The following is a 26,025-nucleotide window of genomic DNA, read 5'->3' as shown; positions in this document are numbered from 1 at the left end:
TTTTGAAAATGTTATTCCATAATTAACCAGGTGGTTTAGTCTATAAATATTTTCTTAATATTATTTATAAAGATGGAATTGACCAAGAAGAGATTGATTCTAAAATAGGTTGAAAAAGCCCTGGGGAAGCATGTGTAGTCTTTCTCATATGGATAAAAAATTATCCATGCGTCATAGAGATTACTTCTATCTATGATTTGTTTACCTAGGAATTCTAACAATAAATTGTCAAAAGTATGTTTCAACTTGACTTTTTCAGGATTATCATGGAAGTCATAATTTTGACCGACCATGCACATGGTCCTATGCCCAAAACAGTTCCATGAAATCAATGCTAACGGTCAGTCAAGTACGGTAGTCTTTTACAGGTTTCCCTGCCAGGTTCATAGTCTGTGGGCAGGAGATTGGCAAGCAGGCTTCTCCAGGAGCTCGTGGCAAACTCACTTGGAGAGGGGAGTTTGTCACAGACTTTAATGTTGACGTCCATTGGTGCAAATAATTTGGAACATTTTTCTAATAGTATTGAATCGTTAGGAAAGCTTATTTTCTCAAAGAGGCCAATTTTCTCAAAGACAGAAGTAATTTTTAACAAGTAACACCAACGAAAAGAAACAGCCGCCAGACCAGATTGTGTTGTCTTGTGGTCTGCTTTACTGCAATTACTTCTCAAGTGTTGGAAGAAACCATTGACTCATAGGGATTGGTAAATATGAGAATTTCTTTATTTCTGCTGTCTTTTAGCTGCAGGCCTCTACAAAAAAAAAAAAAAATCAGTGTAGACATTATTGTACAATTTTTACCATAATGAGACATAATTTACTAAACAGTAAAGTCACATTTTTACTTATCGTTATTTTAAAATGTAGGGTGGCATTGTGCAATGGACTATATAAAGGATATTGCTCCATTTGTTCTTTTACTTCCTTTATTTAGATACTTTCAAACAACAAGCAACAAAGGCACGTAAGTAAATCATGCCTCTGTATATTTTTTGAAATGTAAAATTTTAAATAAGATTTTTTTTAATATGTGGCATATTCTAAGAGCGTTGTATATGACAGCTCTTGAAAAAGTCACTAGACGAAAGGCGTTGAGCGGAGGACAGCTTGAAGTATCCCCAAAATTCCAAGTGTGCAGCCCATACCTGCTGGATCTATTTGATCATCACTATCACCGTTTTACTTCATCTGAGGATCGTTGGAATAAAGGAGTGATTAACAGCCTGAGGTACCAATGCTGATATTCATCGTTTGGGGACTTAGCCCTGAAGTGTCTAACAAGCTCTGTAGCACAAATAGAAGTATTTCTCTTTGTGCCACTCTATTTGTGATTGTATCTATATATTTTTTATTCCTTGTTTTTTTTGTTACTAAATACTTCACTATGTATATGTTCCTGTTTTTTTCTATTACATGTTTGATCCTACAATCCGTCTGGTAATTATACATGCACGCTTATGATTGTGGTGCCCTCACTAGTATATGTTTTGCAACTATACTATTCTTTCACTTACGTAAGTAAATAATGCCTCTGTACATTTTTTTAAATTTAAAATTTTAATATTTTAAATAAGATTTATTTTTTTAAATGTGGCATATTCTAAGAGTGTTGTATATTCTTCAGTATCTGTACTATATATTTAATAATGAAATCAATATTCATGCAAATTTAACCTGCTGACATTTTCTACAGCTAACTTGTTCTATTTGCATTGTGCTAGCCAGATTGTGACAAATTTATAAAATGTTTTTGCTTTTAAATAGTAAAGAAGAACGATGGCTAAAACTGATACTGAAGATGTGTGTTAACTAACTTTTCCATGATTCTTAGCTTGTCTAAATTCTGCATGGGAATTATTAATGGTCATTATCTCACATACGTCTGCAGTGCCATAGCTATCACTGTGGTAGAAGTGTTAAAAACAACTATGACATGGGAAGCTAGTTAGCACTAAATGATAGCAAACTATTTAGCATATCTAGTTGTAATTAGGGGCAGACTGGACATTCAGGAACTCAGGCAGTGCAGAGGATTGAGGCCTCTCCTAGCAGACCACATGCTTGTTTACTTATAATGGCTGCCGTGCATGGTGGTGGTCATCTTTATACCTGGAAAGTGCCCGGCACCAGCATGACGCTCGTTAGTGCTCCGGTGTTTAGAGTGTAACTCTTGTCTCTCCACTACAGGACCTATCTTACATTACAGCACACATTTCCTTCTCTACTACAACTAAAACCCCCATTACAGGTGCACTCCCCCATTACAGCCTTTGTCTCCCTACTACAGCCACTATCCTTCCATTAAAGCCACTATCCCCCTTTACATCTCAAATCCCTCATTACGACCAGAATTTTACCATTAAAGCCCCCTTGATCACTATGCCCCTTGATCTCCAACTACAGTCCTTAACTCCCATGTACACCACCAGTCTCCCCCTGTATAGCTGTAGGGCTGTAGGGCTGTAGTGTTTTTTGTGTCTGGAATATTTCTTTAAATATTCTACCAGCGCCCTCTGAGATTTGGTTATTTAATTGCACATGAAGTAACCTAACCACTACCAAAGAATGGAGGGAAATAAACTTTTTGATTTTCCATGGCAGCCAACTTGGTGAAAAGTTCCTCTTTTAGTCACCCCAGGAAATGAAATTGAAAGGTGGGTTGGAGGGAGGTGCCCAGGTGATGTTAATATAAAACAAGTCTGCTGAACTTCCAACAATCAGCATTAGTGATGTCGCGAACATAAAATTTTCCGTTCGCGAACGGCGAACGGGAATTTCCGCAAATGTTCGCGAACGGGCGAACCGGGCGAACTGCCATAGACTTCAATAGGCAGGCGAATTTTAAAACCCACAGGGACTATTTCTGACCACAATAGTGATGGAAAAGTTGTTTCAAGGGGACTAAAACCTGGACTGTGGCATGCCGGAGGGGGATCCATGGCAAAACTCCATGGAAAATTACATAGTTGATGCAGAGTCTGTTTTTAATCCATAAAGGGCATAAATCACCTAACATTCATGAATTGTTTGGAATAACGTGCTTTAACGTGCTTTTTGTATCGATCAGGTAGTGTAAGGGTTACGCCCGCTTCACAGTGACAGACCAAACTCCCCGTTTAACGCACCGCAAACAACCGCAAACAGTCCATTTGCACAACCGCAAACTCCCCATTTGCACAAGGTTGGATACCAAGCTAGCCATGTCCCGTTCCGAGTCCTCACTGATGTCATTGAAGGTCTCTTCCTCCACCCAGCCACGTACAACACCTTAGGCGGATAAAGGTGAGTACAACTTCTAAGGGTCCCCGAAAGGTGACAACAAGCCCCCTGGGACGCCTGCTGTGTTTGGTCTTCCACCTCCTCAAAGCCACCTTCCTCCTCTGACTCCTCTTCTTCAGACTCCTCTATCTGCGTTGCCTCTCTTTGCGTTATTATAAGGTGTGTTAAGTAGTACTAATCCTATAATATGTAATTATAATATATAATATTATATTCGCCCTCATAATCTTACGCCTTCATGGGCTGCTAGAGTGCGGCACCAGATAACAAAGCAAATATAGATATAAATGCTGTGAGTACCCACTATACCATGTTATGTTTGTAATGCCTGTCAAAGAAATGCTTGCAACAGCTGTTGGAGCTGTGCAAGCCCAATGTTATTTTATGCACAGCCAAAATAAAAATAAAGAATTGAAAAGAAAAAAAAGATTAAAAAAAAGGATGCAGCTTCGGAATGAATCTAAAATGGATGCTGTCCAGGAGGTGGGAGGGTCTGGGAGGGAGGGTCTGCTGCTGATTGGCTGGAATGTGTCTGCTGACTGTGAGGCCAAGGAGACCTAATGCGCATGCGCGGCAATTCCGCGCATGCGCATTAGGTCTCCCCATAGGAAAGCATTGAAAACAAATTTCAATGCTTTCCTATGGGGATTTGAGCAACGCTGGAGGTCCTCACACAGCGTGAGGATGTCCTGCGACGCTCTAGCACAGGTTTCCTGTGCTATGGACCAGGAAGAGACCTCTAGTGGCTGTCTAGTAGACAGACACTAGAGGTGGAGTTAACCCTCCAAGGTGATTATTGCAGTTTATAAAAAACTGCAATAATTACACTTACAGGGTTTGGAGTAGTGGGAGTTGGCACCCAGACCACTCCAATGAGCAGAAGTGGTCTGGGTGCCTGGAGTGTCCCTTTAACATCACATTAGTTACCAGAGAGTATTATCACTGTGCCTTACCTTTAACGTCACATGAGTTACCAGAGTGATATATCTTACTGTTTGTTCCCTACACCCGCATGGGCAACTAGCGAGTTATACTGTACTGTCTGTCTTATGCCCGTATGGGACACTAGCTGGTTAATCTTACGCCCTCATGGGCTGCTAGAGTGCGGCACCAGATAACAAAGCAAATATAGATATAAATGCTGTGAGTACCCACTATACCATGTTATGTTTGTAATGCCTGTCAAAGAAATGCTTGCAACAGCTGTTGGAGCTGTGCAAGCCCAATGTTATTTTATGCACAACCAAAATAAAAATAAAGAATTGAAAAAATAAAAAAGATAAAAAAAATTGAAAAAAAAGGTTGCAACTTCCGAATGAATCTAAAATGGATGCTGTCCAGGAGGTGGGAGGGTCTGGGAGGGAGGGTCTGCTGCTGATTGGCTGGAATGTGTCTGCTGACTGTGAGGTACAGGGTCAAAGTTTACTCAATGATAACGAATAGGGGGTGAACCGAACATCGCATATCTTTGCTACCCGTGGTGAATGCGAACAAGCTATGTTCTCCGGGAACTATTCGCCAGCGAACCGTTCGGGACATCTCTAATCAGCATCAGTTTCCAAGATGCCTGAGTGTGGGGCAATTTTTTCTATTAATTCCTAGCATGCAGAGAGGGTAACGGGGCTCCATATAGGTAAACACTGTGCAAACTTTGTATAATATAGAATCAAGAAATAGGGAAATTCTCCTCCGAGAAATTCCTCTTGGGTACTAATCAGTTAACAGGCGGATAAAGGTGAGTACAACTTATAATGCTTAACGAGGAAATGAAAGCTAAATAGAAAAGGATAGGTATAAAATTATTAAGTCGGTAAACCAGCAGACTTTATTGTCATTGCCAAAAATGTATTACTCATAAGTGACTCTATCCATATAGTTATACAAAATGGATGGAGTTGCGGTCAACAGCTTAAGGTCTCTCAATTGTCAGACGTAGATGAGTACATTGGTATCAAAGAGTAGATATCCAAATGTCTATGGTCTAGTTAAATCTCCAGATAATGATCCAATTTAAAACTGTGGCACTAAGGGGTTAAAGAGGGTGAGTTTAACAAAGCTGGTGACTGGCTAGGAGTAACACTGGTGGTTATACAGTTTCAATTCTGAAAACATTTAACATCTACCACCAAGTACTTGGAGCAAACAAATAAAAGAATATAATATTGGGTGAAATCTGCATATATAGGGTGATTTACATCAGCAGTAATGAATGGCGGTAATTGGCAAAACGTCAGTCTATCACAGTGTTTCCCAACCCAGTCCTCAAGGCACACCTACCAGTCCAGGATTTAAGGATTACCCAGTTTTGTCTAAGGTGTTTTTTCTTTTTTTTCTAAAAACACCTTAGACAAAACTGGGTAATCCTTAAATCCTGGACTGGTAGGTGTGCCTTGAGGACTGGGTTGGAAAACACTGGTCTATCAGACATACAGGGGATTAGAGCAAAAGGAAGGACAATAATTCTTGTGGCACATATTGTGCACCTACATATCAAGATCCCCCAAAAACCATTCTGGATTAGGGATATTGGAAGAGCTATTACCCTAGAGTTACTGGATTTCTAGCCTCCTCGTCCAGTGAGCTGTACGTGCATGCTTCCCATGTACACGTCTGGATGCTGCTACTTTGGCTAAATGATCCTTAGGACACATTCGTGGGTGCCAGTTAATTTAGATGTCCCTATAGCTGCAATTAGATGCGTATCGTATATCTTCTCCGACTATCTATAGATTCTTGGTACGAACCCCCCTTATTTACATTTTCTCGTTATAAATAAATTGCAAATAAAGAAATACGTGAAGATCAGTGCATAGTGCTAAGTGATGTGAGAAAGTTTCCCAACGCGCGTTTCGGTGCTTTGGAAGCACCTTTGTCAGGGGAGAAACTTTGGAACTGAAAGTTCCTGGTTTATAAAGATGGTAGAGCCCACCTTCACCTTAGCTTTAGCCTATCATATTTCGGCAGTTAGTTACGCCTTCGGGGCGGCTTCAAACTATCTTATTTCCCTGTTGATGTCATCACTCAGACGGATCTTGAATATGCCCCTTTCTTAGATTACTTAGTATCTTTGTGAAAAAAGAACAATAGTATTGATACAGTGAACATTGACTCCAGGTATTGTAGCATCATTGTATCTTTGTGATTGAGTATCAGAAATGTTGTACATTCTTCTTCCCGATCTCCCCTACACTCGCTTTGTAGCTTATATGGACATCGTTAATAGGTTATCCTGGCTTTGTCATAGATCTCACTGGGATGTTTTGTGGTATATTGTTTATATCATGTATCCCTCCCCCCACCCCAAAAAAAATAATTAAAAAATAAAAACATTAAATTAAAAATGACTCTTGTTATATTTGAATATACCAAATTAATACAGGAGATAATGTTTAGGTGATGTTCCTTTATGATATGGAATACTATGGCTCTCTTAATGAGATATTTCAAATTCTATTAGTATTTACACTTATGATAACCTTGGTATTATTCCAGAGTCTATATAATTTAGAGATACATGATTCAATAATTTTGCTGGATATAAAATGAAATACTTTGGTTAATTTATAAAATGTATCATATATTGAAGAATGATTGAGGGAAGAAGAGAAGAGAGGGAAAGTTATATATTTTATGAGCCTTATCTACTAAATAGTAGAGGAATTATATTGTTCTAAATTAACTCCTTTTTAATGTGAATTTACCAGGGTCAATTCCATAGGAGTATATATGTCGCTGTATTCAGGTTCCACTATAATAAAGATTAAAGGTTAGAAATGCTAGGGCTGTATGGTGAAAGTATATTGCTGAAAGCAGGTATATTGGCTGCTGAATTTTCCACCTCATTCAGAGAGTTGTTCCATTGTTGTGTTTCTAATCAACCTAAAAAGTAGTGTAGAGATCATTAATAAAAGCAGAATATGTAAACCCCTCAGTTAGGCCAAGGGGAGAGAGTGTTCCTAGATGGTATATCCAAAAGCACTCCCTCCTCAACTGGTGTTTATCAAGGTTGCCCTTCCTTTGATTGTTGGTTACCAATTCAGTGCCTTGGAATTTTAATCCGTTAGGATCTCCCTGATGTGCACTTTTGACACGTCTTGTTATTGGAGTCTCAATGTTTCTGAGTGTCTTCACTGAGTTGACATGTTCTAGGATACGTCTTCTAAAAGGACGAAAAGTTTTGCCTATATACACTAGGCCACATTGGCAGGTTAGGAGATATATTAGCCCTTTGGTGCTTCAATTGAAGAAAGACTTAACTGTAATTTTTCATTATGAATACTGTTTTCAAAATGTTTGAAATCTTTCAAAATAAAGGTACACACTTTACAGCGCTCACATTGTATGTCCCTTTCAATTTGAAAGGTTGCTATGCATCTTAATTATTGTGCATCCACAGTTCCCTGTTTCCTGAGGTTTTGATTCTTCCCCCAGGAGACTGACGGTATCTGTGAGGAGGGCCCTGTGATATGCTATTTAAAGGCATTGATTTGGGTACCCTTTTGTGCCTGAACATAGAACGCAATTCCTTGGCCATCTTTCTAAAATCCTCAATGTTAGACGGAATAGTTCCGTCTAAGGCATGGGTACTGGCCTTGTTGGGGCTTATGGACATAGCTTGCAAGTGAGCAGGCATAAGGGGACCCCATGATCTCCCTTTGCTCATAAGTTACAGTTTAAGTTTTCAGTCCACAACTGGTTGTAAGTGCAAAAGTTTATAGACCCCGATCTACAAAATCCCAAATAAATATTCTCAGGACAATAAACATTAACCCCTTCGGGGCTGGACTTGTTTTGGCCATGTTGTACGTTAACACTTTTGTGGTGTTTGTGTTTAGCTGTAATTTTCCTCTCTCTCATTTACTGTTCCCATACAAGTTATATATTGGGTTTTTTTCAGGACAAAAGGGGCTTTCTTTACATAGCATTATTTGTATTGTGTCATATAATTTACTTTTAAAAAAATTATAAAATATGGTGAAAATTGAAAAAAACATGTTTTTTTTTACTTTTGATTGAAAGCTAATGAAAAAAAACTGCTAAATAGATTCAAAATTTTGTCCTGAGTTTAAAAACACCCAGTGTTTACGTTCTTTTTTGCTTTTTTTGTGCAAGTTATAGGGCTATAAGTACAAATAGGAAATTGCGGTTTCAAAATATATATTTTTAAAAAGTATCAATAGGGACATTGTAACACTGTTATCTGTCATAAATCTCTGAATCACACCCCACCGCCACTTAGTCACAAACACTGGCCAAAGTTAGCGTTCATATTTGTTTATGTGCGCTAAATTGTACGCTAATTTTAGCTAGTGTTTGTGACTAAGTGGCTCCTAAAAAAGACTGGACATACCTCAATTTGCAATACCTTGGGTTGTCTTGTTTTGCAAGTGGTATGCCAACATGGGGGTAATTCTCATTCCTGGGCTACCATACGCTCTCAAAGGCAACATAACCAACCTGGCAATTTTCAATGTAAATATATTTGACCCTTATATTTGACCCTGTAAAAAATACAAAAAACTTCACTTTCACTGACAATATCATCGCTGTGATATGTTTTACCTTTTTAAAACACTAATATTTCTGTTCAGCGAAGTCTCCTGAGTAAAACAGTGACCCCCATGTACAGGTTTTAGGGTGTCATAGAAAGTTACAGGCTTAAATACAGTGCTAGCAAATTACATTCTCTGGACTTTCGGCCTGGGTTGTCAGGCAGGTCCCTCAAATTGCAATCAATAAAATGACTTAAGTATATAAAAATATTACATAAATACAGACGTAGAATTTAAATATTTATGTATATTTATATATTTGACATCTACGTGTATATTTATGAAATTATTTATGTAATTTTGTATATGGATATATATGGGTATATATTATTTTGATTTATTTATATATACATAGATGTATATATAATTTCATTCTAAGTGTATTTTGATATAAATTTATATATATTAATATAAAAATACAGTTAGAATAAAATGCCATATATATATATATATATATATATATATATTTATATTAGTATTGTTTTTTTTTTAATTAACGTATTATTTGTATTTTATAATAATATATAAAGTTATATATATATATTATATTATATATATATATATATACGTGTGTAATTTAATTATAAGTGTGTTTTATATTAATATATGTATATATTAATATAAAAATACACTTAGTATGACATTATATATATATATATATATATATATATATATAAGATATATAGATATATGTTATATGGATACACATTTATAATTCTATTTTTATTAACATTAACGTTTTTTTTCATTTTACACATGCAGGGAGACTGCCTGTCAGCACAGGCAGCTCCCTGCAGGCAGATACATGGACGCCTATTGTGACCATGTGACCGCTCTGTTGAGCGATCACATGGCCGCGGGTCCTAATTTGCCCCGGGGAGACTGCCTAGGCTGTCAGGCAGTCTCCCCATACTGGGAGCAACACCGATCGCCGCTGGGGGAACGACGGCGATCAAGTAAGTACATATTACCGTTATGACGGTTCAGGACCATCATCGGTCCTCAAGGGGATTTTTCCGATGACGGTCCTGAACCGTCAGCGATCGTGAAGGGGTTATTTGTTTTGAATGTATCACTTATTGTAAGTGAAAGAGAGACATGTTGATAAGTAGCCATTCTTAAAGACTTAAATAGTGATCAGAAAGTTCTCTGAGTCAGACCCTCAGTTACTTTGTTCATGAGTCAGAGAGAGGAGTTGTGGGAAGTGCAGAACCTTAAACCAGCAGTTTCCTAATGTGGCCCTGTAACATTATAAAAAAACAAAACTGACAAATTGATATATCGTTGAAACGTTTTTAGTTTAAATCTACACATCATGTGTATGAAATGTGTACCATAAACAATTCCTTACAAACTTCCTTTAAAAATTATTAATATTTTACATATGAATTGATTTTTAATGTAGGTTATGGAAAAGTAGAAAACCTGAGAAAATTGGCGACTCAGTAAACATTATAACACAATGAAGATTTTCATTCTTATCATTCTTCAAGGTATAATACTTTTTTATAATGCAACTGTTACATATATTATGACTTATTTACTAAAAATACATTATTTTTAGGTGTCCTAGAATTTTTTTTTAAAAAAAAAAATCTTTATTTATTGCTTTACATGAAATTCAGAGTTGTGGACATAATAAAAGTGATATAGCAGCATAGTGTTACATACAACAAACAAGAGCTGTTGGCCCCAAACAATATTAAAGGGACACTATAGTCACCTGAACAACTTTAGCTTAATGAAGCAGTTTTGGTGTATAGAACATACCCCTGCAGCCTCACTGCTCAATCCTCTGCCATTTAGGAGTTAAATCCCTTTGTTTATGAACCCTAGTCACACCTCCCTGCATGTGACTTGCACAGCCTTCCATAAACACTTCCTGTAAAGAGAGCCCTATTTAGACTTTCTTTATTGCAAGTTCTGTTTAATTAAGATTTTCTTTTCCCCTGCTATGTTAATAGCTTGCCAGACCCTGCAAGAGCCTCCTGTATGTGATTAACGTTCAATTTAGAGATTGAGATACAATTATTTAAGGTCAATTACATCTGTTTGAAAGTGAAACCAGTTTTTTTATTTCATGCAGGCTCTGTCAATCATAGCCAGGGGAGGTGTGGCTAGGGCTGCATAAACAGAAACAAAGTGATTTAACTCCTAAATGACAGTGCATTGAGCAGTGAAATTGCAGGGGAATGATCTATACACTAAAACTGCTTTATTTAGCTAAAGTAATTTAGGAGACTATAGTGTTCCTTTAAGCAAACAGAAGGATCAGTCCTGTACAACCAAATAGAAAAAAAAAGGCGTCAGCAAACCCCAAAAAATGGGGCTCCCTCCAAGACCCAGAAATAGAATAATGCAGCAAATCAGGAAAAGGTTGCGCCAATTATGAACAAATGAGTTCAGAATATTAAAACACTAAAACAAATAAAAAAAGTCAGTGTGTAAACCTGCAAAGGTAGCAGCCAAATCCCATAGAGGACTATCTTCATCCTTTTCTATAGGGATATCGGATCCAAAGTTTCCTGGGAACCGTATAGATATACAAAATAAAACTAAGAAGAAAGCCAATAGTGTAATATGTTTTAATATTTTGTGGTACTTTTAAAGTGCAAGTCTTTAACCCCTTAAGGACACATGACATGTGTGACATGTCATGATTCCATTTTATTCCAGAAGTTTGGTCCTTAAGGGGTTAATGGTCCTACTCACGCTTTATAGAGCTAAGACCAACTTTAGTATGATGGGCGTACAGTGGTATAATCCCCACTTGTAGGATACGTGTAGTAGTGTAGTCATCACCGCAATTTATACAGCTGTATAAGGACCATGAGCCTAGAAATGACAAACAAATTACAATAGTGCTGACTGGATACACTAAACCAGGAGTAATAAATAAAAATAAATGTACTCCCTTTTAATTGAGCAAACACACCGCTCAATGAATAAGGCGTGATTGGTATAATCCCCACCTAGGATTCTTCTGTGAGATCCTATCTGGAGTGATAAAGAGGATGCCAATAAAAACAATAAAAAGGTAAAATGACATAATAACAGTATAAAAGTAGCCAACATCACTTTAATTAAAATGCTTTAAAAATCCACAACATGTTTCAACACATAGGGCTTTATCAAGTAGAAAGTGGGTTTAAGCGATTAGTGTTTGGACTTGAATATTAGTATAGAGGGTGCTAACTGCTATTACATACACCCCTGGAATGCTCCAGCGTGTCACTAGTTCAACTAGATATGGCCACTTAATCCTGTCGAAAACCTTCTCCGCAACCAAGGAAAGGACCAGAGAAGATATTCTGGAGTCCACCAAGCACCAAACCAGATCAATATTTCTACCAGCATGAGTATTTTCATAGAGTTGTCTCCCCGGGATAATCCCACTTGGTCAGTGTGGACTAGGGAGGTCAGATGTGGGTTAAGCCTTACCACCAATGATTTAAAATCAAAATTGATTAAGGAGATTGGTCTATAGTTTGTCACCTGTGACTCGTCTCATAATTGTTTTAGGACTAAGACGATGTTAACTAGCACCATGCTAGGATTTAGAGTACCTCCCGTCATTAAATCTTTAAAGAGAGTTTCCAGATATGGTACTAATTTCTCTTGAGATGACTTGTAGTAGCCGCTGTCAAAGTTATCTGGGCCTGGGGCCTAAGAGCCCTTAAGTGACTTGTATTAGCTGCTATCAAAGTCATCTGGGCCTGGGGCCTAAGAGCCCTTAAGTGCTGCTATGGACAGGTGGTTCTCATCTTAAGTTACTGGCAAGTCAAGTGTGCCAACAGCTTCGATAGTCAGGGCTAGAAGATCCAAGGTTCATAATGCTGTGCATTAGTGTGCAGAGGAAAGTAATTCTAGAGGGCAGTGACACATTTTGCAAATGTTAATAATTTCCTGCAGGAATGTGGCCTCATCCCCCCCCCCCCCCCTTCTACTCTAATGGAGGTGATTGGTTTACTACCTGGGCGAGGCCTAATGGCTCATGCAAGCATGGCATCCATGTTATTAGATTTTTCATAAATAAAGTCATTTGACCAGAGTATAGATCGGGCATCCTCATTTGAAAGTTTTCCTTGATTTAATGTCGGCCTGCAATTTAGGCAGCAATAGCCCAGAGCACCAGCCTTGTAGAGACTTCTCATTATGTTACATTAGGAATTCTTGGATTGGACAGTCACAGAAAGTCTGGGCGAAGTTAGAAGGGGAGGACTGACAAAGATCTGCAGCTTTTGCAAGCTGATTTTTTGTAAACCTCCAATGAAAAATGCATAATAAGATGAATGCATGTTTTCATTGGTGGCAGAACTGCTAAATAGTGTTTTACTTTCTTTAATTTGGGTAGCATCCACTTAATGATTTGTTCTAGCTCTACCCTGCAGATCTTCTATTAGGGTATCTGCTTGGGAGGTTCCACACCTACATGAGACTTAGCACAAAGAAAGAAATGCAGAGCTTTCTATAATAATTTCTTTATATTTTATGTTTTTAAAATAGCTTTGCCTAAAAATGTTGCATGTTACACTTAATAAAGTGCATGGTTTTGATACTTAATATTTGTAGGTTCCATTATTGTTTTAGGTTTTTTGTTAGATGACAGGTTGCATTTATATCTACATTTTTTGATTGAATGTTTGGCATAATCTTCATTTTCTTTTTAAGTTTTAGATTCGTCTGGCCAACAATGGTCCTTTTCTTTTCCTTCACGGATGGTAGCGCTGATTGGTTCATGTGTTGAGATTCCCTGCCGGTTTGCTAAGCCCAGTAATTATGCATCTTATAATATTGTATGGTATCGGTATGAGAGAAGTAACGATACAGTGATTTTTAAAAGCAACGGAATATCAGAAACAATTGCATCTTACAGAGGACGCACATCGTTGGTGAGAAAGGATAAAAACAAGTGCTCCCTGAGGATAAATAACGTGACGCTTGAGGATTCTGCTCAGTTTTATCCAGGAATAGATGCAAAAATGAATGCATATAAACTTCAGAACAAGGTTATAGAACTTCAAACCACAGGTATAAAAGTCTTCCCGCATTAGTACATTTTGTTTGCTAGGTAAATATAGAGTATTATGTATGGAATGTGATCAGAGTTTATCAGCACAGGATTATCCATAATTCATGGGGTATAATTTGTCAAACATGGTTATTTACTAAATTGAGATTCATTAGAAATTCAAATCTAAGACCCAAGTAGCTGATCTGGAAGCATAACGTTTCAGCTGTTTTGGCCTGATTTTGAAATTCACTTTGAATTCCTAACAATCTTCACTTTTGTTTATAACTATGAAAGTGTTTTTTTAAATGTAAAAAATGTAAAAGGGGAGAAGTCACCCATGGATTTTTCATGCTAGCCTGACTGTGATTTTCCTATTTTTATTTCTTTTGACCACTTTTTACAACAGAAAACTTTGAAAAATCTCCCCAATAGACTAAAATAGCACATGCTTGCAGACATGCTAGACAATCTTTTTAGTCAACATGTTACCCAGTCTATTCATTCTAGCTCTTAATCGTGATGCTGTCTTAAGGTTGCACTTCCATATTCTACTCGAGAAATTCACATGCAGTCTTTTACAGTAGCAGTACTTGAAAGTTTGCATACGAACTACAAAGTTCTAGAAAGTAAAAAAGGGATAGACGATGTGATATTTTCTTTTCAAATAATTTTTATTAAAGTTATAATGTTTTTACAGCAAATAATAACGAATAGTCAAACATGCTATTCGGGGTAGGAAAGGAAAGGTAAACTTAGAAATAGGAAAGGGGATCCATCCATATTAGTTAACACATGGAATAATGTACAAAACATCAGTTATACATCATTGAGCATAACAAAATATATATTGTACAAGCAGTAAAAAAAATGTAATATTTTCTATAAGGATATTCAATATTTGTACAGAGTTCTAAAGAAATGTTGTGATCGTGAATAAGTGCATTGCTGGGGGGGTGGGTGGAACCCTAATTGGGGTTCTGAAAAGACTGTAATACTAATAGATAAACAGTGCCACTTTAACGCTTCATATTTGGAGTTTGTTATATATATATATACAGGGTGGGAGTATGGCTGTGGTTGAGGGTTAATACACAATGACACAATCTTTACACAGCAGATGTCAAGTTTGTAAATATTAATTTATATTATACTCCAAATGCATTCAATGATATGATGTTATAACATGATTCAAAAAACATTTAAAATGAAGTGCCAGGGACCTCATAGCACCACAGCCGCCTAATTTTGACCAGAGATCTCCTTTAAGTAATTTTGTGTGGGAGGATCCATACAATGCACCCTGGTCTTTTTTGGCACCTAACAATGCGTTTGGTGGTGGAATGGCATAAAAGAGTGGTGGAGGATTTAGCACACTGCTACTTTAGCATGGGATGTTCCTATGAACTGGTTATGAGTCAGTCAATAAAAGTGAAGAGGAATAAGGCCGTTTAGTTCTCTTAAAATATCATATTGACACATGTACTAACAATGCACTCAAAAGAAACAATCCACAAGTATTCATTAAAATAAATATTATTGTATAATAGCATCTATGTGTATTATATTCTGATTCATATACTGATTAGCTACAACATTAAAACCACTTGCCAAATATTGTGGTGTTACAACAACTCTGATGCATCTAGGCATGGACTCCACAAGACCTTTGAACATGTCCTGTGGTATCTGGCACCAAGACATTAGCAGCAAATCATTTAACTCCTGCAAGTTGCTAGGTGGTTTCTTCATGCAGCATATCCCACAGATGCTTAATTGGATTGAGACCCGGGGAATTTGGAGACCAGGCAACACCTTGAATTCTTTGTTGTGTTCCTCAAACCATTCTTGAACATTTTGTTCTGAAAGTGGCCACTTCCAACAGGGAACACCATTGCCATGAAAGGTGAATTTCATTGGAACCTGTAACAATCTTTGGGTAGGTGTATGTGTCAAAGTAACATTCACATGAATGCCAGAACCCAAGATTTTCCAGCAGAACATTGCCCAGAGCACTTCACCTGTCAATGGTTTTAATTTTGGGGCTGCTCAGTGTAAATACACATTTTATTAGAGCATAATAAAATGCCTTGTTTTCTGTAATCCAGCAGAATTTAAAAATAGTAATTGTATTAATGCAATCTCTTCAGCTGTTCCCAATGAACTAGATATTCTAGAGCCTGGAGACATGACAGAAGGAAAGCCGGTAAATATCACCTGCTTAGTGGAGCACACTTGTATCTCAGATCCACCAAGACTTTGGTGGAACAAGCCTGGTCTGTATAACAATACATATCATACTGAACTGAAAGATGGAGTTTGGAAAACTAAGATAGTGCAAATGTATATTCCATCGTATCAAGATCATGGGACATTCCTTCAGTGCACAGTTGCACATCCTAATGGGCAAATAATGGAAAAAACAGTTTTACTCCAGATTGAATGTAGGTAATATGTGTGGAATGTCATCAATACTTTAAACAGTAAATTAGTAACAAGCATATTAAGGACTGTAGCAGAAATCTATATGACAAGAATTACAATTCATTTTGTGTGCTTCATTGTGTCACAGTATGTCCATGAATTTATTAGTGTAGAGCTCCTAGACCTTGTATAGAGAAAATATTATATTAATGAACTCAGCACTCAGAGGGCAGAGTTTTTGCTTGGAGGGTATCATTGTTTGCATCCTTGGCCCCTAAAGGGACACTCTAGCTTTTTGGAATGCAAAACACGTATTGCTACTGCTAGATAATTTCTCCTAAATGTTTAGATTTATGGGCCCCCTCCTTAACAAGTAAAATAAAAAGTTTTACTTCATTATGTCTCCTGGCATTGCCGTGCTGCACCAATGCATCTGCTCATAGAGATGCATTGATTTAATGCATCTCTATGAGGAGCGTGTTTCTGCAGGACAAGAAGTCACCAAACGTTGGTCGAGCAAAGATTACAGGACAGCTAGCTCCAGGAATTGATTCCATTGACTGTCTGAGTGACATCATAATTCTCTGTTTACAGTATTTACATTGCTGAGGCTGCAGGGTCAGTCTGTTTGCTCCAGAACCATTGCATTAAGCTCTAGCGGCCCTATTGCTTATATTTGGCCTCTTACTATTATTGTTATGCTGCTAGTGTAGGTATGGAGACAGAATTGCACCATTTCTGTGTCCCCAACCCCTCTCCCAGTTTCAGGAGAGTGGCTGAATTAATGGGGTCAGTAGCAAAGACTAATTGTTTCCTAGAAGTATCATTCAAAACAATCTCAACAAAGACATGTATGATGTAGTAGCACCAAAGAGTGTCTGCCACACCACACAAAGTGTTTTTACTGCATTGTGTAACATTACTCATTCTAAAGAACAGAATTTGAAAAAACATTAAAATTAAAGGCATACTTGTGTATTGCATGATCTGATTAGATGTGCATTGTCTGCTGTTACTTAGTATCATGATGGAGTGCACTCACTAGACTAATTTTGTTTATTTGAGGCTTAAACACAATATGCTCCATCGTGATACTATACATGCAATCTGAATTACAGAGTGCTATGTATGGAAATGAGTTCACAGCTTATTCTTATGTAAAATGTTGTAGTTCTGGATGTGTGCTATGAAAAATATTTTAATTAATTTGGTCCTTAAATTATTAGATGCTGCCAAAGGAGTTACAATTATACCTGGGAAAAACAAGTTCAGTAAAGGAGATACTATGGAACTGATTTGTGATTTCTTGGCCTGTAATCCAGAACCAAGCCACTATACGTGGTATCTGAACAGTTCTCTTCTAATGTATAAGACAGAGAAAATCCTGATTATGCATGACATCACCTCAGAGTTATCTGGGAATTATACCTGCGCGGTTCACAATGAAATCGGAATATCCTTGTCTAGTCATTCCGTTATCATCACTGATAATGATACTGAATCAAGTAAGTGTGTTTTCCCAGAATTCACAGTTTGAAATACAATGAAGAATAGTAAATACCGCTCTTTGGCAAAGGTTTTTGTTTACATATATTTTTTTCCATTTATTAATTTAGCTGAAGTCATTATAAGTTAATATATAATCATGGAACTTTTTTAACCATGAAATCATGTACCCTTTTCAAGTGAGCTAAAATTCTATCACTTAGGAATTTGTTTAGAAGTATTTTCAGGTTGATTATTGACTTTTATGATAAAATAACTGATTTCGAGATGTTTTTCCGATTCAGTTGCTTTGGTCTAAATTTGGCAACTTGTTTTTTACCACACCTCAGTCCATTCAATGTATTCTAAGTATTTAATCTGTTTTACATTTATAAATATAAAAAGATAAGTCCTGCGCTCACTCCCATCACTCCTGGGCAGCAGCAACGACCACAGTACACATCAGCCCCAATATATAGAAACAAAACAAAACAAAACAAAGTTACCTGTGCTCTCTCCTTAATCCCTATTTATATTTAACTAAATGACCTCCATTTGTCTAAATATACAAAGGGATTAAGGAGAGAGTGCAGGTAACTTTTTTTCCCCTTTGTTTTACATTTATATTTATATTGTTGTAAGTAAATGTATTTTCAATTTAACCTATTTGTACATATATTCCACAGATCCTGAAAGCAAGTCTACATCCTACACACTGAATCCTACAATAACTATTGTGCCTGGAATAATATGTCTGCTTCTTTTTCTACTAATTGGCTTCCTATGTTGGAGGTAAAGTGTCTTATGCAGAGCATACAGTGGGAAGTTCAACCCTAGGGACAGACGGGAGCAGGTGGAGTGGGTGAAACCTCATACCAGCACACAGTCACTGGTTGTAGCATGTTGGAGTGGGTCATGGCAGAGGTTATGTACATCCCTCTACCTACTTACTCAAGGAGGATTAGAGCGTGGCACTGTCACATAAGTGGAGGGGAAGGGAACATACCTTAATACCATAATTTTTTAATTGATTATTATCTCTTCCACAGATATAGAAAGTTTCGAAAGGTGTTATTTTGTATGGCAAATCAAGCAGAGGTTAGTATACAGAAACTTTGAACATGTTACATAAAAAATACAAAAGTGTAATGATAGTTATATATATGTGTGTGTGTGTGTGTATGTGTGTGTGTGTGTTATTAGTGGTTATCAATATCCAGCACTTACCTCATTGGTCATTCATTCAAGACAATTCAGCACACATTTTTTCTCATTTATCGTTTTTATTGAGCAAAATTTACATCACATATCACGATAAACATTTCACAGTACAATACAGTACATCTGCGCAGACAGTACGTAGAGACGTCTTCGAATTAACTTTTGCGCCTGTACAGAAGGCCATTCATTGTTGGGTGGCAATAACTGTGATGCATACCGTATTGACATTGCTTGTCAGAATTTTCTAACTGGGAAAGGGATGGGTACAGAAGAGAAAGGGGATGGGGAAGGGGATGCCCTGAGTACATTCCATTGATTACTAACATTAGCATCTCAGCAACCTAGCGTTCCCTCCTCTGAACCTTGTTTTTCAATGTATGCCGTTTGCCATTTTCTTGTCTTCCCTACTTTACAGCCAACACTCCCATTCCCGGGTATATTTGTCAAGGCAACCTTTCATCTTACTAGCCATCTTTTCATATGCACTAATTGCATCCATTTTGGCGATAACAGTTTCTATTTGGGGAGCTTGCTTGCTCTTCCAGTTGCCTGCCAGAACTACCTTGGCCACCGTCAAGACATTTAGAATCACTTTTTTGTAGGGGTGTGTATCTATATTTGGTATAATGTGTAATAGGTATTTTTCTGGTTGTAGGGGGATGCCTGTGTTAGCCCTGTGTGAAATTATGGATTGGACCTGCTTCCAAAAGTTGTTCAAAATGGGACATGTCCAGAATATGTGGAGCAAGGTACCAGTGTCCGACTCACACCTCCAGCATAGGTTCACTGCGCCTGAGTACATGGTCGCCAATCTCTGTGGGACTAAATACCACCTCATAGTTATCTTACTGTATGCCTCCCACAGCGAGAGACTACTCGATGCCTGTTTGGTGTGCCGCATAGCAGACTGCCACTCTTCTGGGGAGAATTGGCAACCTAGGTCTTTTTCCCATTTTGTCATATAGGGTATTTTTTCTGGTGCGTTACCTGCTATGATTGCGTTATAACAGACGGATAACGGTTTCGCTAGCTTGTTTAGGGATAGGTGGTTTGGCTGGAGTGTTGGTGCGAAATTTCTAGCGGCTGTTTGCTTGTAATGAGTAAGCACGATATTCTTAATTCTTAAGTATCTAAATAGTTCTTTAGTGTCTAAACCTAACTCGCTTTGTAGGTCAGCAAAGTGTTTTATGTCATCGCCTGACATCAGGTCCTCTACCAGTACCGCTCCTTTACTTAGCCATTTTCCTATTTGTAGGCCTGGGGAATAGGCTGCTAGTGCTGTGATTGGCGCTTTCTTGAAAAGGTTCGCCGAGTCTAGCACCATCGGGCTCCAGGCTTTCCACGCCTTGAGCATGGTAACCGAGCAACGGATGTCCGGGCCTGTAGATGTTTGGGGCACAGCATTTGTCCACAAATAATGGGTAGTGTCATGTGTTTCCAGGCATGCATTCTCCAATGACAGCCAGAGTGGGTTGTGTGAGGGGTTGTGATTTCTGAGAAGTCTTATTCCCTGCGCTAAGAAGGATGCTTTGTAGTATGCATTAATGTCGGGCATGCCTAATCCACCTCTAGCGTAAGGAAGTCCCAGGCACCCTTTAGCTACCCTTGGGGGTTTCCTTTTCCAAATGTGTGCGTTTACTGTGCTTTGGAATAGTTTGATCAGTGAGTTCGGAAGTGATATGGGCAGGGTCCTAAAAAGGTACAGAATGTGTGGCAGTGTCATCATTTTGATAAGGTTGATACGGCCTAGCCAGGATGTATTCAAGCCTTCCCACTTTTCAAGGGTGTTCTTAATCTTGTGTATCATGGGATAGTGATTCTCTTTGGTCACATGCTGGAGGGTTTTTGTTAGTTTGACACCTAGGTATTGTATGGAGTTCGTGCGCCAGTCAAAGGGATTATGCGGTTTTAAAGTCCCCAACACAGTTTTCGATAGGTTTATTGGCAAGGCCTGCGTTTTAGTGACATTGTTTTTGTAGTATGAAACCTTCCCATAACCTACTAACGTTCTCATGAGTGAAGGCAAGGAGGACTCTGGTTTTGTGATAAATAACAATACGTCATCGGCAAACAGAGCTAGTTTTTTGGTGCCCCCTGGTGTGCTCAGCCCTTGTATGGTAGGATCCTGTTTCACTATCCTAATTAGAGGTTCTAAGCATAGAATGAAAATTAGGGGGGATAGAGGGCAGCCTTGTCTGGTGCCGTTGCGTATGGCCAGTCTTTCAGAGATAAATCCTGTGCTAAATACCTTAGCTGAAGGGTTTTGATACAGTGCCATTATGCTAGATCTGAATGTCGGAGGAAACCCCATTCTGGTTAGAGTAAGTAGCATATACCCCCAGTGCAGTCGGTCAAAAGCCTTCTCGGCATCAAGTGCTAGTAAAAGTCCTGCCTGGTGTGATGTGTTTGCCCAGTCTATCAGGTTCAGGAAGTGCCTAGTGTTGTCGCCGACTTGTCGGCCTTGGACAAATCCCGCCTGCTCCTCTGAAACGAGAGCTGGGAGGATCGGTTTGAGTCTAGAGGCAATGAGTTTGGCATAAAGTTTAGTGTCAGCATTCAGGAGTGAGATTGGGCGCAGGTTTGCGCAGTGTGTGGGGGGTTTATTGGGTTTGGGTAGTGTCACTATATGTGCTTCTAACATTTCTGGTGGCATGGTTCCTGTCGATTTTATGTGGTTAAACATTTTGGTAAGGGGTGTGAGTACTTGTTTGGCCAGTTTGATGTAGTAATAGTTTGACATCCCATCCGGTCCCGGGGCTTTGTGTTTAGGCAGGGACCTAATTGCAGAATCCACTTCGTCCTCAGTGAAGGGGCTTTCCAGTTGTTCGCATTGCGTTTGTGTCAGACTATCTAGGGGAGCTTTGTCTAGGAAATGGCCTATCTCGTCCTCTGTTGGTTGATGTGTGGCTAAGTCCTTGTCCAGTTGGTAAAGTGCGGCATAGTATTTTGCTAGTTCGTTCACTATGTCCTGAGGGTTATAAAGTTTGTCTCCTGTAGCAGAGGTTATGTACGGGATTTTGGATTGTAGCTTTGTCTGTTTCGCCTTGCTGGCCAATAGTTTCCCTGCTTTGTTGCCCATAATGTAGTACGATTGTTTTAACGACCTCAAGTGTTTTTCTGTGGTTGTGAGATGGAGGCTATGAAGTGTTGCGCGAAGTGTCATCAGTCGCGTGTGCATTGCTAGTGTGGGTTTTGTTTTATTAATGTTTTCTGCTATGGCTAGTTCTTGTTCAGCTTTATGCAGAGCCGTGTTGTGGAATCGCTTTGTTCTAGCCCCTAATTGGATCAGTTCACCCCTCATGACCGCCTTATGGGCTAGCCATTGTGTGGTAACCGACGACGAGCACTGGGTATGGTCAGCAAAAAAGTCTTCTACCCGGGCCCTTAGTCTGCGGAGGTGCTCTGGGGTGTCTAGTAGGCTATCATTTAGGCGCCATGTACCCCTACCCCTAGCAGGATACGGGATACGCATTGTTATGACCAGTGGGGCGTGGTCGGACCACGTTATCGGTCCTATGTGCGCTCTCGTGGCAAAGGGCAGTGTTTTGATGTCGAGTAGGCATAGATCTATTCTCGTGTAAGTTCTATGGACCGTTGAATAAAATGTGTAATCCCTCCCACTTGGATTAAGATTTCTCCAGGTGTCATAAAAGTCATGTCCATGCATCAAGTCCTGAAGATGCAGGCCTAGTGAAATCGAGTGCTGTTGCGGGCGTTTGTCACCTTCTCTCCTAATGTCTACCTCTGGGTCCGGGGCACAGTTAAAGTCCCCGCTTATGATCGTGTGACCCACTTTTATCCCGTCAAGTTTTCTAAATACCTTGTTAAGGAAGGATTTTTGTCTGTCGTTGGGCGCGTATATTGAAGCTATAGTCACCGATAACCCGTTCAGGGAGCCCACTAGTATCAATAGTCTCCCGTCCTTGCTAGCATACTGTTTGGTTGGTGTGAAGGCCCAGTCTCTATGGAAATAGATGGCAACACCTTTGGCTTTGGTCGCGGACATAGCGTGGTAGCCTTGGGGGTATGACTTGATATTGAATGTCGGAGGTTTTGTGATACAAAAGTGCGTCTCTTGGAGACTCACAACTGCTGCTTTGGATTTGTTCATTTCTTGTACCACCAACCTCCTTTTATGGGGACTATTAAGGCCTTTAACGTTTAATGTTAATATAGTCAGGGAATCATCCATGATCTTGGTGTGAAACTATGCTGTACCAGGTCATTGGGGCAACATTCACACCTTGCAACCAGGTGTAAGAAACTGTTCCAGGGCAAGGAGAGGGGGTGGAGTATAGAGTAAATAGGGATGTGAAAATGGGAAAGGGGTAACCAAAGTATGTACATAGCGCCTTTAAGAAAACTGGCGCTCTACGTGGGTGAGGTGCGAGCGGGCATACTTTTCCCCTCACACTGCTCATCCTGGGGTCGTACCTAGATAGTACGGCCGAGTGCAAACAGCCTAAATCCTCATAAACTTGAATTTACCCTAACAATCTGGGGTTTTAAACATATGTCCATAAACAGTTGTAACAAATTCCCATACCCCTGTCCCACCATTCTCTTGACATTACACTGACATGAGGCATACTATCGTCTTGTCGCTGAGGTTGGGCTACCTTGTGCCCCCCTCGTGCTACAACCCATGAGGAAGTTGCGAGGCTCCTTTCGTTATGTAGCCACCCCGAACCCTATCCTTGCGGGTGGTGCGAGTTGGGTTAGCCCCGCACCATGGAGTCCCGCTACCTCGGTACTAGGGCAGAACAGGTATTATGCAGTTATTAACACGGTACAATATATCCATACTCACAACCAGTTACGTTAGCATGTTAGATATCAGAAGAGTAGCCATGGGCCAGAGAGTCCTTTAATAGTTCAGTATTTGCCGTGGGATGGCGGCATGAGTTTGCCGGAACAGAACCCAGAGTCTCAATACTTTCCACGTGGTGAGCTCGCCATCTGCCAATCCGCCTGCGGCCTTTTCGAAGTTGCTGTGTTCGAAGCGTCCTGTGGTGGTGGTGGTAACGGGAATAGGCCCCATTCCTTCAGCAAGCGCATTCCCACCTCTGGTTCGTTGACAGTGTGTGTTTTGGCATTCCTCCAAACGAGTAGCTTTGTCGGGTATCCCCATCGATATGGAATGTCGTTGTTCCGCAATGTCTTAGTCACATTGATGAACTCCCTCCGCCTGCTCATAGTCATAGCCGACAAGTCTGCAAATAGTTGAACGCTTGCATAAGGTTCAGGCAACGTGGCTATTTTCCTCGCCGCTTGCAGAAGGGAGTCCTTAGTCTTGTAATAATGGAACCTCGCTACCACGTCTCGTGGCGTGTCTTGACGTAGATTTTGCGGCTTCGGTAGCCTGTGGGCACGGTCCATCAGCCATTCTTGGTCCGATGTATCTGGTACCAGGGACTTGCAGAGAGATAATAGGTAGTGAGGCAGTTGGTCTCTAGTTACACTTTCTGGAATTCCGCGGAAACGAACATTGTTCCTGCGGGAACGGTCTTCCATATCCGCCATCTTCCTTTTCAGGATTTGCTGATCTTCCATCAGAGACTGTACTGTGTCTGCCAGCGTATCATGTGCAGCACAGATATCATCAGTGCGGGCTTCCAGGTTGTTAGTTCTTTCACCCAGATCCGCAATTTCCTTTTTAATGTCATTAGTGGCTTTCTTTAGGTCAGATTGCAGAATAAGCCTGAAGTCTTGCAACATTGCGTAAAGTTTCTTCTCTGTGACTGGGGCGTCGGTGTAGCGCTGCTCCTCGAGCTCTACATGAGGGCTTGAGGCCTGTGCCTCCTCCAGCTCCTCGCCGCCGCCATCTTGCGCCGGCCGCGACCGGTCTTTTTTCGTTGATCTGATCGAGTCCGTCAGCTTTGTCTGCTTCGCTCGAGACATGATAGGTAGGAGAGATAAGTTGCTTCAGTATTTCCCCTTTTGCTGGGGGTAAAAGCTGCTTTTATTCAGGCTGTGGCTGTTTCGGACCGGGAGCTCTCACTCCATGCGTCCGTTCACCTCGGCAGTTGGACACGCCCCATTCAGCACACATTTTAACTTGGATCACGTTTCCAATCCTAAACCATCAATATGATTTTGCCATCGTGATTAAAATGTGTTTTACTGATAAACAAAAGGAAATATTAAAATAAAGCTAATGTGATTTTTCTGTTAACATTTTTAGGATGCCAAACCTTCTGATGCCATATATGCTGATCTTCAGAGGGAGAATATCTGCCCAGAATATGATGAATTAAAGGTGACACCTTAGTAATAATTACCCATGTATTAGAAATATGTAAATTGTAAAGATTTAAATGTCAATTAATTTAATATGAATCTATTTCAAAAGATAAAAAGGAAGTATTGAAATATGACATGTCTAGCAAAGTTCTTTCTTTTTGGACAAATTGCATCTTATAAACTAAGCATGACCTTTTAAATGATATCTCAACTATGAACTTCTAAAGATTGTGATCATTTTTTTTTCTTTTGTAGCTACACAAAGAGAAGATTCATCCCCATATTCCCGTTGAAGAAAATATTTATGAGTCAGCACATTAGGAAACTGTTTCAGAAAAGATTTCAAATTGCCTTGGTCAATAAATGCAAACAAATATAATTAGTGAAAATTAAACACAAACCAAAAATACAGAAAGCTTGTTTACAGCATTTATACTTGAGGTAGATAGGCAACTCAAAACCCAAACCCAGAGTATCTTAATTTCAGTCCAGTAGGAAACATAAAATGTTCCCACTCCCCTCATTTTATGTACAAACCAGAAAAAATATTTGGGGTCCATATGTTTTTGTAAAGTATGTGGGGGTCCATATTATGATCATGTATTTGTGTGTTTTTTTGTTTTTTTTACAGCTGCAGATATATTTGTGTTTTTTACTTTAGGAGAAATAGTTGATATATTTGGTTTCGTTAGTTCCTGACCAACGAATCTCTATGGTAAAAATATATAAAAGTTACAGAGAGAGACTCATGATAACGCTTTGTCGATTATGATTATATTCAAGCAGGAAGTATATTTCTAGACTAGGCAGA

At 39.2% G+C, this 26,025-nt stretch overlaps 1 protein-coding gene across 1 annotated transcript; it reads left to right on the top strand.

Moving 5' to 3' along the window:
- Positions 1 to 941: 941 nt before the first annotated feature.
- On the top strand, positions 942 to 25,641 carry LOC134577406 (B-cell receptor CD22-like). The gene is made up of 10 exons (XM_063436128.1): positions 942 to 963; positions 1,101 to 1,312; positions 10,236 to 10,323; positions 13,502 to 13,861; positions 15,992 to 16,285; positions 17,492 to 17,770; positions 18,437 to 18,542; positions 18,800 to 18,848; positions 25,156 to 25,230; positions 25,470 to 25,641. Exons 3-10 carry the CDS (start codon positions 10,293 to 10,295, stop codon positions 25,533 to 25,535), a joined length of 1,260 nt encoding a protein of 419 aa, XP_063292198.1. The 5' UTR covers positions 942 to 963; positions 1,101 to 1,312; positions 10,236 to 10,292; the 3' UTR covers positions 25,536 to 25,641.
- Positions 25,642 to 26,025: the final 384 nt, after the last annotated feature.

The sequence above is a fragment of the Pelobates fuscus genome, chromosome 11 (assembly GCF_036172605.1).
Source record: "Pelobates fuscus isolate aPelFus1 chromosome 11, aPelFus1.pri, whole genome shotgun sequence".
Classification (NCBI taxonomy): Eukaryota; Metazoa; Chordata; class Amphibia; order Anura; family Pelobatidae; genus Pelobates; species Pelobates fuscus.
Note: the sequence above shows the minus strand (reverse complement) of the source record. Positions and strands in the feature narration are given on the sequence as shown.

Coding starts and splice junctions, on each gene's coding strand:
- LOC134577406 (XM_063436128.1), top strand. CDS start 10,293: ATGAAGATTTTCATTCTTATCATTCTTCAAG. Junction 18,543..18,799: donor ATTGGCTTCCTATGTTGGAG/GTAAAGTGTCTT, acceptor TCTCTTCCACAG/ATATAGAAAGTTTCGAAAGG. Junction 18,849..25,155: donor GTATGGCAAATCAAGCAGAG/GTTAGTATACAG, acceptor TAACATTTTTAG/GATGCCAAACCTTCTGATGC.